The 14,973-nt window shown below is 48.1% G+C and overlaps 1 protein-coding gene across 7 annotated transcripts in view; it reads right to left on the bottom strand.

The window, feature by feature from the left end:
- Positions 1 to 1,888: 1,888 nt before the first annotated feature.
- Positions 1,889 to 14,973, bottom strand: part of SACS (sacsin molecular chaperone) — an 81,385-nt gene continuing 68,300 nt past the window's right edge. For all 7 annotated transcript variants that reach the window (XM_086329728.1, XM_086329726.1, XM_086329730.1 and 4 more), the window contains one exon: positions 1,889 to 14,767. In XM_086329728.1, coding sequence (XP_086185854.1) covers positions 3,210 to 14,767 — 11,558 coding nt within the window. In that variant the 3' untranslated portion in view covers positions 1,889 to 3,209. The remainder of the gene's footprint in view (positions 14,768 to 14,973) is intronic.

Below are 14,973 nucleotides of genomic sequence, written 5' to 3'. Positions count from 1 at the left end.
GGACTGATGACACTTTAGACCAAATGTGGCAAAACGAGATCAGTGGAGAAGCTTTAGAAGTCAGGGATTTAGGAAACTCCACCCGCAGTTAGGAAGCTCCAGCTCCTGCCCATGGGTAGGCATCCTGCGGGCATGGACTCTGGCCCCAATGGCTGGTCAACTCCTGGAAGGAGACCTCTTCCCACTTGGTGTCCGCATGTCTCCCACTGGCTCCAGGCTCTGGTGGAACCCTGAGCAATATATGACTAGCTAAGTCTTATCTACTTGCCATTCTCTACTCTCTTATCCTTGAGGTCGACAAAACGCTGAAGGACACAGGATGTCAACTGGCACTGATGGAAGGATACCCACTGGTCCCCAAAGCTAACCTGTCAACTACTTCTCTTTATTTGACTAAACGCTACGTGAACGTCTTCCCAGCATCATTCTCGGGCCTTCACCTGTTCCCCGCTGGTGGCTGCAGACCACTTGGGCCTCCTGCCCACAGGACAGCACAGAGCCCATCTCCATGGGCAGAAGGCCTGTTCCAACCCCCTCCCCGGGAGCAGCTGCTCACACACCGGTTGGCAGTCTCCAGTTTCCTTTTAATAAGAAAAGCAAAATAGGGTAAAAGGCGTAAAATAATAATAATAAAAAAAAAATAGTTCGGGTCCAAAATTCCTTACCCTGAACTTCAAAATCTAAGTTTCAAATAATGAAAACTTCCCAAATCCACCTGCTGTAAACTCTGGGCAGCAAAACCTGATCTAAGTTTAGATAAGGCTGTTTCTCAGGTCTGTGTAGTTTAGGGTGGGTGGGTGTTCATGGTTTCACTGTGTTTGATTAAAGGGAGTGGCCCAACCCCCACCCCCAATGGAAAAGCCTCATTAAACCCAGTTTATACACAGTGGTATTAACTTTCTAAAATCCAAATTCTGAAATACATTTGTATGCAAGGGCTTCATGGAAAGGACTGCAGACCTATAATTTTTCTGTTAAAGGAAGTCTAGAAAAAACAAAAACTCCGTCAACTATCACAAAGGCCAAAATTTTCTGTATACATTTTAATATCCGAAAGCAATAAAATACATTGCAAGTGTTGAATCTGAGTTTTAAAGTAGCAATAACTTAAAAGTCCCAAATAGCTGGAGACCCAGAATTTGGGGGTCCCTGGGACAGAGAACCCCAAGTTTGTTGTGTAGGGTTTGAAAACTTGTGCCTCAGGTATAAGAGGAACATCACCCACCTGTTAGGGCTCAGGTGTGAACTAGCCCCAGCACACAGCCCTTCCCTGAAGCAAGGTCGGCATCCATCCAGCCTCTACTACAGAATAATTCTATTTCATATATTTCGAAATACATATGTGTAATCACATATGTTGAAGTTCCAATACTTTGGCCACCTGATGCAAAGAGTCAACTCATTGGAAAAGACCCTGATGCTGGAAAATATTGAAGGCAAAAGGAGTAGGGGGCGACAGAAGATGAGATGGTTAGACAGCATCATGATTCAATGGACATGAATTTGAGCCAATTCCAGGAGATAGGGGAGGCCAGGGAAGCCTGGCATGCTGCAGTTCATGGGGGGGTTGCAAGGAGTCAGATACAATTTAGCAACTGAACAACAACAAAAATTATAAATGTCAACTAATCGCATTCCCTAAAAAGGTGAAATAAAATCAACTCTTAACAAAATCAAAGAGCACCTAATAAACTGAGTATATACCAAGTACTTTATACTCAATCATAAAAAGAAACCCCTTAAAATTCCAGTATAAAATATATATGAAAGTTCTATCCTAGTATTTCCAATAAACACACATATACACAGCATGTCAAACCTTAATACAGGAAGATACTAAGTTTGATTTTCAAGGAACTTTTTCTCAAGAAATACCAGTTACAATGACTTCATATGTACATTTGCTTTATTAAAATTGTGGCACTTAATATAATAGCAGAAATCATCACATGGCTCACATCCAGAAGCAATACAATAGTGGAGGTGCAAACATTCCTTATTACCAGTACAAGTAAAAAAAGTGGTAATATGTCCCATAAGCCCTTAATTGCATAAAATATTATACTGCACATCATTTACAGCCAGCACACTTAAATAAACTAATTATCATCTTTTATATTCTGCAAGGGATATAACGTTCATAGGACATTCAAACATCATAAAAATTAAACATCAGTTCTGAATTATTCATGGGGAAGACACAAGCTGATAATTCCTCTTTTATAACCTACTGGATATTTTCACATGATTTTACAATTTTTCAATGTCTTCAGAGTGAAATCCCAAGAAAAAAAAACTCCACTAAGTGCCATGTTGAAGGACAAAAAATGTTGAGTGCAGCACCTTTAGACAGTGAAAGATCACATCCTGTCCAACCACACCATATAAATTAGGGCGTTTGTGGGAAACGCGTACAAACAAACATCAAGCAAATGCCCTCACAGGTGACGGGCATGGCTTTGGCAAGCGGTTCTCAGAAGCAATATTCACATCCAGCGAGAACAGGGGCCACCACCAGGTCTCCCGTGTGCCACCTTCGTGATCTGGGATGCCTGCAAGCCCAGGGAGGGGGACCTCCAGGAAAAGGATGTGAAGGGCACTCAGGGCACCCTAGTGGGGGCTGTCTGCAGAGTCTCAATCAAGTAGTATTCAGGATAAAATACTGTACCACGTTACACATGTGCTAAGTATCTAGTATGTAAAACTGCAACAGGCTCATAATCAGATCCAGCTGATAATGCACCCAAGAGGATCTGCTTAAAGAAACAATAAAGCTCCACAGACCTAATCCCCCTAATTTGTTTCAACCAATGATATGTCCAGTGTTTCATTAGCTCCTTCAAAAATACTGCATACATTAAAAACATAAAACTAACTCCCCCCGCCCCCCACCACCAACCAGAGACACAGAGACTCTAACAGACCGCTGAGCTTTGGTGTGTAAAGTGCAGTTCACAGAGGTGCTGGCCAGCCAGCCAGCCGCATCCAGCGATTTCAAGTTCACCACCAGCCTCAAAACACTACTCTCTCAGGTCAAGGTTCCCTGTGGACATCCACATTAGTAAGAAGGTCGAGATTCTACCTGATCAACCCCCAATGTGCTTCACCATCCCTGAATGCTGGCAATGGGGCTTAAGGAAGGACAGTGAGTCATATTTGTGCTACGACATGTCCAGGACATAGCTCCCTGCTTCTCTCCTGGTGTTGCCTCACACTTTCTGTTGTATGAAGTTTTCAAGTTTTATGATGATACAGGCAGTACATTCCATCACCCTCATGGCAACCTCAGACGTGAACCTGTCATTGGGGATCTGCGGGAAGGGCAGCAGGTCAGGGTACCTGGTCTTCAAGCTGTCCACACCGTAGGCCTCCAGGGTGTGGACGTCGTTGGTCAGGCCCTCCAGCTGCTGGCTGTACTCCTCGATCTTCTGCGCCAGGGCCGTTGGCTTCACATCCTTGTCAGATTTGCCCCGCACAGCATAGTCGGCCGCTATGAGAGCCAGCTTGGCAGACAGGAAGCATTTGAAGCACACCCACTCGTTGGCATTCTTGTGCAGGTCATTCCTGGCAGCCGAGAAGTTGGCCCTGGCCTGGCGCAGCCACCTGCGCGCCTCCACCGGGTTGCCGACCGTCTTGAAAGTAGGGGGCACAAAGAACCTCTGGGAGTACGTCTGCCCAGCCGGTGGCGGGCCTTTCTCTTTATTTTGCTGCTGCCTCTCGGATTTGTGGCTCGTGGCCTCCTGGTTCCACGATGTGTAAAATCTCTGGAAGGAGAACTTCTCTGACTGGAACCGGGTAGCCGAGGTGGGAAACGTCCGCCTCGAGGCTCTGTCTGCATTTTGATCAAGAAAAGCCTGTTTCTCTAACCTGTTAATCTCATTCTGCAGATGCTTGAAAACCTCATTAGCCATGTCGTGGTCCTCTGGGTTTTTGTCAGGGTGCCATTTCAGGTACAACCGCCTGATAATCTTCTTCCTCTCCGACTCAGGAAGCTTCCAGGCTTGCTCCACCACAGACGTCACCTCCTTTAGAATTTCTGGGAGAGAAGTAGCCTTGAGCTTTTTGGGGGAATGATGCTTGGAAGATGGGGTCTTGAGGCCCTCTCTCCCAGGGAAGAGGGGTGGGACGCTTCGAAGACCGGGGGCCAGGAACTCCGTGGGGCTGGTAGGGGTGGAAGGGGCACTGTCTCTGCTCTGGGAGCTCTCCTCTGGCCGTGAGAACTTGTACAGATCCAGAGAGCTAACGATTTTGTATTCACTGTAGCCAATGTCAATCTGATAAATCTTTCCTAGGAAGCTCGAGTTGTCGGCGTCTTCTCTTTCGACCTCTTGTACGATGATGGCATACGTGTACGTCGGCTGGTACGACCCGTAGATGTCCCCGCCTTCGGCATCGACAAGGTACCCAACATACTCTCCCGGGTAAAAGACATTCATGGGGTCCATGAGCAGGGTGTAATGAATCTCAGCAGGTATTGGCGTGCCAGGCATTGGCAGTTCAAGTTTTGATGGTTCTGAAGAGTCGTACTTCACGCCTAGGCTGTCAAGCTTCTCACTGATCCTGTAAATGTCGTTGCATCCCAGCATAGCAATTAGGTAGGATGTGTCGGAGATCAGGTTGTCGGTCGCCGACTTCAGCGTCATGGCCAAGGCCAGCAGGAAGTTGATGTCCTTACTGTCTGAGTGTTGTATGTACAGCAGGATGACGGCATTCCCAAACCGCTTCAGGAAAGCGAAGGTCTCGCTCCTGCTCTGGGGGATGGGGTTGAAGCCTTTCACCCGTAGTGTGGTCTGAAGCTTCTCGAAGCAGGACACCTTCAGCCCTTCCCGGAGGGCCTTGCAGAGGCGGATGGCCTTCTCCTCATTGGCCAGGAAGGCATTGTCATTCTCATGCTTCATGATCCTGACGAGGCCCGCGATGAACTGCTCAGAGGACAGCAGGAGCTGCAGCCGGCCTTGGAGTGAGCACAGTGCCCCGAACTGGCACACCCTGGGGGTCTCCTCGTCCAGCTGCTCCTCCAGGATGCTGCTCAGCAGGCGCGGACGCAGTTTCTGGGGGAAGAGCATGATGAGCTTGGTGTGGAAGCCGTGGTCCTTCCCCAAGTAACACTGGCTGAGGTCCACCAGCATCTGCACCCCGATGCTGCCCTGGATCCGGCTCTTGTAGTGTGGGGCGTCATCGAACACCAGGATGCTCGACCTGACCAGCCGGCCGTCCTGGCTTGGCAGGTAGAGTGCGAGGTCCCGGATGTTCTCCAGGTCGCCCCGTACCTTGACGGAGTCGTTCTGCAGACTCCTGAACAGGCCAGAAACAACCCTCTTGACAGTGCGCATCTCGTTCGGGTCCAGCTGCTTCCCTTCGGAGTTCTTGAAGATGCGGCTCAGCACCTCCACATACTGCTTGGTGGAGATGACGTCCTCAGTACCCAAATGTTTGAACAGCTGGTGGAAGGTGCCCAGCTCTAAGGGCAGCTTGTACAGATACGGCTTGAAATCGGACTCGTACTCCAGGTTGATCACCACCTCCTCCGGCTTCAGGAGCTTCCAGCCATCTTCCACCATCACAAAAGCAACACCCCGCAGCTGGAAACGGAACTCCCTCTTCTCGGCGCTGAGGAACTCGTATATGCTCCTCAGGACCTTGGCTCTAGTCCTGACCATATCTTCATCCAGTGTCGTGATGTTGCACACATTCCTGCAGTTGTTGATGACCTTGTCCACGGGGGGGTCAAGGTTCACGTTCAGCAGGCTCAGAACCTGCTCCAGCTGCTCCTGGGGGCCGAGGTCACTCCCTGCTTGCTCCCTGATGCTCAGGGGCGTGGCCTTCTCTGGGAGGATGGGGCAGGACGTCCACAGCAGCTGCAGCACATCGCACTGCTTGAACTTCGGGTTCACCTGGGCACCGCTGAACCTGATGAGGGGGAGCGTCCCGTTCACCTCCTGATATTGAGGGTGAAATCGGATGAACTCTGCGGGAGCCCGCTCTGGACACAAGAAGGGGATCAGAGACAGTTCTTTCAGGAAGTCCCCCACGAACAGATCCGTTCGTTCCTGGAATATGTGATGGAGAAGGATGTCGACCGTGTTCTGCAGCGTTTCCTTAGACCAGTTTTCTGTATTAGCTCGCACACTGATCTCCTTAGCAAACTGCAACAACTGCTGCTGAGAAAGGATGTGTTTCAGTCCAATGTTTCTTAGGAATTCTACCCAAGAGGTCATAAATGCAACTTGATTTTTGGGTTTTATAAGTTGTTCCAGTTTTTTAAAGAAGTCCTTTGGGATGAACAATTTTTCAGGAAGCATAACTTCAAAAACTCTTACAGTTCTGTCATAGAAATGCTTTGCTTGCTTTAGTCGGTTGTTAGCATCGTGGATTATCAATAAGCCTTCCAGCTTTTCAAAAAGTTGTTCCTTGATCTCAGACAGCTCCTCAACATTCGACAGTCTATTCTTGAGATAAATCAAATGCTCTAGTTTTGCATCGTAAGAGAGATTTTCAATTTTTGGTAAGAGGTGTTTCAAATATACCTCAAGATCATCCACAGGTACACAACCCAGAAGCTCATACAGTTCTTTCAGGTGTATTTTTTCTTCAAGAAATGCAGAGGACGATGATTGCGTCCATTTTTCCACTTCAGCGGAGGGAATACTTTTTGTAAGCACGTAGCATGTTCCAAACTTTGCAATGCTCATGTAGCGACCACTGATGGATTTGTAGCATGGAAGTGACTTTAAAATTTTTATGTCATCTTGAGACATCAAGTGATTCAAATTGCAGTTGAAATACATCAAAAGTGCTTCAAAGTCATTTTCCACTAATTTTTCAGTTCTAAACGTTGAGGTTTGGACCATGTAATGCACAGCCTTCAAAATGCTTGTGGGGCTCTCTATGTTGGCCGTGTGAGAGGACAACAGAGGGACAAATGCACTGTCTTTGGAGCAGATTTTGTTCAAAGCCAGCTGAATGCAGCCAGCTTTCATGAGGGCATGAAAAACCTTATCAGTCTGGGCGTTTGGGAATACAGCGATGTGCATGAGGCTCAGCGGGAGCAGGACGTCCCCCTCAGGGACCACAAGCTGGTTGGCCGACACAGTGAACTTTGTTCCGGGGAGCAGGGCCCAGTCTCTCAGGGTGTCCATGACGGCATCAAAGGCTGACTTTGTTTCCTCTTGGTCCTCCTTCACGTTCATGGACTCGCTGATGAAATGCCAGGCATTCTTCAGCCAAGACTCACTGGCAAAGCTGTCTTTCCACTTGGTGCAGCTCTTGGTCTTGTACTCGCGGGGCAGCACAGAGGGCAGCAGGTCAGCAAAGCTGGAAATGTCAAACACTTTTGCGACTTTGCAGTTCAGTAAAATATTGCTGTACTTCAAGTACAGTGTGTTCATGAACAGGTCTTTGCGGGATGGGATCAGTTCATGGTATGTTGTTAGAAACTTGGGACGTTTTGCATCAAAAGTTTGCAAAACACTGTCCAGGGTAATGAGAAGGGGCAGGCCCTCCACTTCAAACTCACTTTCTTCTGTGTCCTTAAAACAATAATCGACTAAAAGTTTTAAACTGTGGAAAAGCTTCAGGTTGGTCTGCTGGAGACGACAGGGCAGCTTCCCAATATGGCAGTTGGTGTCGGGGGAGGAAAAGGTCATTAAGAAAGCCCGGACATCGGCAGGGGTGACGTAGCTCACAGGGATGTTGGCGTCCACAAGGCAGTGGTACAGGTTAGCAGTCTCATCACAGTTATAAACCAGGTTGAAGCCGATCTCCAAGAGCAGGTGTTTCAGCCTGTAGACGTTTTCTGCGACCGTTTTGCGTGTGGTGATGTTATAATCTGCGTTTTTAAGGTGCTGTAGCTCATCCTGCAGTAGATTGTCAAAGAACGGCCTGGTTTTATTTGAGGTGGACATGTTGACCCAGGTGATGATGACGGCGGAGTGCAGGTCGGAGCCGTCGATGCTGGGAGCACGCACCACTGGAAGGAGGCGCTTCATGTCATCGTGGATGCAGCTGTACAGCGCCTTCACCAAACAGTACAGGTCTGGCTGGAGGTCCAGCCTGTTGACGGGGAAGAATGACAGGAACTTCTTCAGCGTGTCCTTGACAACGTGGATGGGCGTGCTCTGCAGGACCGACAGCGTTGGGTCGGAGCCGGGGAAGTAGCGCTTCTTCAGCTGGGCCAGCAGCTCCACATACGCAGGCGCAATGAGTGCCGTCATCAGGCTGCTGTTCCAGTCGCTGCGCACGCCGACCCCATTGTCATCTCGCCACAGGTTCCTGCGGGCCGAGTCCAGTGCAAAGTGGCCGTTCACGTGGAATGGGAGCCCCGTCTCTAAAGAGAGTGGCAGGAAGCAGAAGACCCTGTGGGGCTTCTTGTAGTTGTGGGTGATGCAGGCAGCCACACCCCCGCGAGGGAAGAGTGTGATGTCCTGGTTCTTGTGTGCTGACACAACGCTCTTGGACACCTTGTCCATGCTAGAGAAGCCAGACCTGTTACAGATGAGCCAGGTGGTGAGGCTCCCCTCAGAGTCCTCAGTGTCCATGGTGTAGGTGACCTGCTGCACTGGGATGTCTGGGAGCTGCCTCTTCTTTGTGACACTGTCAATGACAGACGCGTGAAACTGCTTCCTCTTCAGCCGGTCCCCGTCAGTGATGTTGCCCTTCACGGAATACAGCACGTTCAGGGCACCCGTGGCTTTGTCTATTTCACAAATAGAGATTTTTTCCATGTGGTTAAGAAACATTAACAGCTCTGCCCCATCTGACCGCAGCTTGTCCAGGAGGTTCTGGACCATCCTATCAGATGATGGAACTGATGAGATCTCCGAAACCTTTGCCATCTCTGCGTTACGGAGAGGGAATCGGAACATCGTGCAGTTGTCCAGCTTGAAGTGGGTTCCCAGGTAAAGATCCAGGACGTCCGAGAACTGAGTTCTAAAATCCGCATCCAGGTCTCTGAACATGCGTCCAGGACTGACAGATGTGGCCCCTGGTGCATACCTGGCGTGAGGGTCGAAAATGCACAGGATGTCATTGCCAGAGATGAAGGAGGGGCAGTCTGTGATGTGATATACGGAGTTGAACCCCACCCCATACTGCCCGGTCTTACAAGGGTTCCCTTCCTTGGTGCCTCTGCCCAGGTTCTGGATCCCTCTGACGTCATCCTCCGTGAAAGGCTGGTTGTTGTACACACACAGTGCTGGCCCCTGCAAGGGTGCCCACTTATCATCAAATATCCTGTCCACTGGGTGCTGCCTGGGGTCAAACACAAAGCAGATCTCCGTGGCTTTTGCATCATCAGCGTTCTGAAGCAGCTCTTTCAACATTTCCTTTTCTGAAGGATAGGCATTGAGGATGCTCTTAATTCTGCTGGTCAGTTTTTCTTTCTGCCCAAACTCCGAGCCCAGCGTCGTGAAGCACACGTTGGATGCATACCGTTCCAGGGCTTTGTGCCGCTTTGGCACTGCACCCAGTTTCACGGCTACTTCCCTGGGTATGTCTGCATGACAGTACTTGACAGTGCTGTCCTTCACTTTTATCCAGGGACAGTCATTATAGCACAGAGACTTCGCAGGGAGAAGCTTAAGGTTAGTATCTGGCAATAATATGTGGCCATAATTTTTCTCACAAAATTCTTGTTTCTTTTCTCTAATGAGACTCCATATCCCCTCACTGATTATTCGCCGGCAGAGCTGAAAATTCTCTTCTGTTACTTGTTTGGTTTCTTTTTCTTGAGCTATGGATTCCAAAACGAGGGCAAAATCTTCCACAGTGAAAGACTGCCTCACACCCACACTTTCAAAAAGTTCACGGAAATTATTTTTATATTTATTAGGCAACTGATAAAGGTATGGGGCTGCTTCAAAATTTAAATGAAAAGCCACCTTTTCTGAGTTGACATATGCATTCTCAACTAGAATGAAGCTAAAGGTTTTCAGCTTTTCAGTGACTGCCGTCTTGGTGCTGTCATTCTGCATCATCGCCTCATGGAGGTATTTGTAGCAAGCGTTGGTGATGTTCTCCTGATATAATGTGATCCCATCATCAACTGACTTTGCAACTTCTCTCAGCTGGTTCACAACCAGCTCAACTGTGGGTTTCCGGAGCAAACCCAGAAACTCCTTCACCGCCAAGGGCACAGACCCACAGCCTCTGAAGGAATGAGAATTTTCATTTAGAATTGGTTGCAAAAGACAGACTATATCCTGGTGCTCAGCTATATAGAGGTCAGTTGCTGCAAACATGGTTTCAGGCTTAAAGCTGTTGCCTTTCCAATCCAAAGAGAAACCTGCCGGCTTCGTCAGAAATGGGAGGAAGGGGATTGTTTGATACGTTGCAGCAAAATCCTTTGCTCTTGGATCCCTTATTTTCAGTTTTTCATCAATAAGACTTAACAGGATGCTACTTCGTAGACAAGCAGCGCCGTGATCACTTTTATTAATTTCAGCTACTGACTCTGCACGCTCCAGCATGTCGTCCCACAAAATATCATCCTTCGCCATACCTAGCTGGACTAGTTTGATCAGAATAATAGGGTTTAGATAGTCCTGAGTGGAACCGTAAGGAAATCGTCCATCTTTAGTATCAAATAACTTAGCGACGCGTCCTTCAGGATGGATTAATCTTGATGGTAAAACCAAAGGATGCCCCTCCAAAGAGCAGGGGATACATGGGGTAACGCGGAGGATCCCCGAGAACTCATCAACTTTCTCATTTAGGACAAAATTCATTAAAGGATCTCTGAGTTCTGCTTCAATTTCCTGAATATTTGGGAAAAACACTTCTGAAAAAAACTGTCTCTCTGAAAATGTATTTTCCAACAGTATCTGTTTGCAGCCAGCTTCTTCAAATCCTAGCTTTACTGAAGAAGGAAGTTCAACAGCACAAAGGTTTTTCGACCCTGTCTTCTTGAGGTATTTCAAAAATATCTTGAAGGCGGCTGGACCAACATCTCTTCTTTTAAGTATGGAGTCATCCAGAAATCTCACGTTCTTCATGGAGACCCACATGGACCCGTCGGAGAAGACCCTCGTCAAGTCCTTCCCTTTCCCATGGGCGATGTCTTCATAAAACCCTTGGCAGATGACAGAAAAGTCATCATGCACTAGGTCAGGGTCAGGCCATACAGTGTGGTAAGTGTAGTCCGTCAGCTCCCCGCTGGCAGCTAGCTCACGCAGCACGCTGAGAGCCTCCAAGTATGCTTTCACGACCACGTGCCTCATAAAGGTGGTGTTCCAGCGCCCCTTCGTGTCTGTCTTCCAGATCTCTTTCCTGTTTGAAGTAACAGCAAAGCACCCATTGATGTGAACTGGCAATCCCGTCTTTATCCGCAGGGGTAAATAGCAGAACACTTCTCCAGCCTGTGGCCGCACGGCCCACTTCTGGTCCTGGACTTCAGCAAGGAGAACCGCCACAGCCCCACATGGGACCAGGCCCAACCTTCTCCCGCTCTCACTCAGGGAGAACCTGAGTGCCTCCCCTGTGTCCATGCAGGTACAGATCAGCCATGTGGTACAATCCACAGTTTTCTGGGGCAACTCATCCGACGGCTTTTTGGATTGGCCCGCCTTAGCCATTTCAAAGAGAGCAGCCGGGTCATCTTCTGGACCTCTGAAAAGTGGTGACTGTAAGTCCGCAATCCTTCGGAACACATGGTGAAATTCCTCCACTGTGATCTGCAGGATGCAAGATGACTTGGGGGCCTCGGCGGGGAGCTTTTTGTTACTGGTGCCACAAGTTTTCATGAGCTTAGCAGCTTCTTTTAGAACGCTGATGACAGGTGCGGTCAGCGCTTTGGTGGAGCATGGTTTTTTTTTTATGACTATTGTGTCCTGTGCTAAGCTGGGATTGGTCTCCTCAATCTTCAGGTACTTCAAGTACATGGAGGTTACATTCTGAGTGAAAATGATGAGTCTGTGTCCACAGAGACTAAACTCATCCACCAGAGAGTAGATGTCAGCTGTGTTGTAGCAGGTGCTGCTGACCTCGCTCACTTTGGCTTCCTGCTGGGTTCTGAAGGACAGTCGGAACAGAGTCCCGCTATAACTGTAGGGTGCCTCCACCGTCAGGGGCAACTGACAGTCAAACACGTTCATGAATGGTTTGAACTGATTAGGAAACTTCCTGAGTCTCTTCTGCTGTTTGCTCCAGTTAATTTTGATCCCAGGGTTAGACCTGTCCTTAATGTGCTTGCTAATGTGGTTGATGTTCGGGTCAAACATTATCATGAACTCTCGGCTCATAATGACAGGGATGTCAGTGATGTGGTACACAGAGTTGAACCCAAGACCAAACTTCCCAACCTTGTCAACTTCGGCCCTCTTCAGAGATTCCCCAAGCCTGGTTATGTTCACGAAGTCTGAATCCGAGAACTGGGAGTTGTTGAATGACCACAGAGCCGGCCCATGGCACGCTGCCATCCCCGGGTCCAGGAGATTCTCTCGGATGTCCATGTTTCTTCTCATGTCAATCATGAAGCTGCATTCTGTTGCATTTGCATCATCAGCATTTTGAAGAAGCTCTTTAAAGATATCTGACACCGAAGGGTACTCTTCCAGAATGTTTTTGATCCTTACCGTCAGCGGTTCTCGTTGTCCTGACTGCTCAAAGCCCATGTTCTCAGGGTTGATTAGTCTTGTACTGAGGCATGGGACTTTCAGCCACTCGGCGGTTTTCATAGGTATGTCCTCATGCACCAAAATGATAGGCTCCACAGAATCTTCCAGTAAGTCATTCAGGTCATCAACTTTGATGTCACAGTAGCAGCATTCATGAATTGGCTTCATGATGAGCTTGGAAGGGTTCTTGCTATGATGTATAGGAACCGGTGTGTTGGGGCTTGCTGGAATCTGATTGCTGTAAAGCCACCTGATAATGTTCAACATAAGATGAAGATTCTGTTTGCTTTCCTGGTCACTGAGGTCTTGGTCACTTTTGAGATACACCTTCTGAATGACCATGGAAATATGATCTGCTGTCAACTCCTCTATTGAGCCACAGGCCTTAAACAGCTGGTGGAATTTTGCCATGGTTTTAGGCACACTATGCAAATAAGGCTGAAGGTCAAGATCATGGAATGGTTTTATCACAGCTTGGGCGAGAGGACAGAACTTTTTGCCAGTCCAAACCCACGGAAATTTTAAGGCTCTGAAAGCATCTTTCCCTTCATTTAAATGATCATGCATGAATCCATAAATTTCAAGCAAAATATGTTGGAATTGGTAGTAGTCTTCATCACTAAAGGTCTTTGATGTATACCAATCCACAACGATCTTAAAGTGCTTTAAGACAGCGTTGATACCAGGTTTTGTGAGGATGCCTAAAGCTTTCTCCAAGTTTACATGTACGCTCTCCACGAGGGGAAGTGACGAGCCAACCAGGATGGCATGGGCTGCATCGCACATGTCAGGGGGTGCACAGAGCTCACAGAGGTCGCCCTTCCAGACTAAGGAGCCTGGGTAGTTTGGGGGCCTTTCCTTGCAAGCTGGAACCCATTTTATCTTCTTTAAGGTCGCCTTCCCTTCACATGAGTGCAGCAGGGCAGGGTTCTTATTTAAAACCAGTAAGAGTGTCCTGGCTTTCTTCAGGAGAGTGTCCTGATTTGGACAAGAACTGGCCTGTAAGGCTTCAATTTTTTTAGCCACTTGCACAACATCTTTCTCTTTGAGACTGGCTTCATTTTTCAAGCCAATCTGTCTTAAAGAGTGAAGGATGTCTGGGGAGGTAAAGGCCGAAGGTGGGAAACAAGCTTCCTCTTCGTCATAGAAGAGGTCCTTCAACACCTCTATGTCAGGATCAAAGAGTTCATTGGCCATCACCAGCCGCCCTGGCGGGAGCTGAATAAATTTTAGTGGTGTTAACCAATCAAGCACATTTGGGTTCTCACTTTTGAGAGAGGACAGGTTCTCAAGGACCCATAGCACAAGGTGTGTCACCTCTTCTTGAGAGTAAAATGTACTTTCTATGTCTTTTAAGATAAGCTTCAAGCAGCTGGTGGTCCTGACCTTCTCCACCTTCAGCAAGTTCGCCAGGCGGATGGTGGCCTCATCGCTGCTGTCGACCACTGAGATGGAGAGCCGCAGGCCAGCCGGGAGAGTGGCCGCAGGGTGCAGGACCCTGCAGCCCTTCAGCCTGGTGTAGGAGGACAGCCCCTGGCTGGATGAATGGTTGATGCGCTTGAATATTGTCAGCTCCTGAATTATTCTCTTCTCCTTCTCACTGCTCTCAGTCAAGTTGGCTAAGAACTTACGCAGGGCGTCTTTGTGCGTTGGAAGCAGCGATGCAACCTGGTTACACAGCTTCTGCAGAGGCATCTTCTCCATGATGTGCAGCACAGCACTCGGTGAGGGCAGGTGGATATATTTTTTAATAAGTGGGTGCTGTATGGAGGCATCTAATTTTTTAAGGACAATCCCTCCAAGCTTCTGTACCACATCCGCTAAAAATTCTGGAAGCTGTGCTTCTGACTCGTCGTCTAAAATGACTAATGAAGGAGCCCTGAGTCTGATGAGCTCCACACATGTCTGCCCTTCTTCTAGTGGGGTCCTGGGGATGAGCGGCATCTCATCAAATAAAGTCAGATCCTCTGAAAAATGTACGTAGAGATGCTTCCACACCATCCTAAGCCATGACACAGACGGGTGCTTTCTGTCTTCATCGCATGGGTACCACTGGACAATCAACTCTCTGCCAGGCCAGAATGTGTTCATTACTTCTTTGATAAGACGTGCAAAGCGATCTGTATTAAGGAGCTGAAGCTGAGTGCAGGGTCTTCCTGCAAGTCACATAAAGAGATGCTATGAGTACATACAAGTCTGCTGTCACTCATTTAACTTGCATATTCTTGCATAGTGGATAGGCCTAGAAAGTCACTTTGAGAGTTTTAAGCACACTGTAAAAATGCAACAATTTGGCATAATTGTGCTGATAGAACCTAGAGAAGTAATATTTTTCTCTGGAAAGTGCTTACTTTATTTTTTT

The sequence above is a fragment of the Bos grunniens genome, chromosome 12 (genome assembly GCF_055505025.1).
Source record: "Bos grunniens cultivar Pamir isolate PY7600 chromosome 12, Bosgru_T2T1.0, whole genome shotgun sequence".
NCBI lineage: Eukaryota > Metazoa > Chordata > Mammalia > Artiodactyla > Bovidae > Bos > Bos grunniens.
This window is presented reverse-complemented; position numbering and strand designations above follow the sequence as displayed.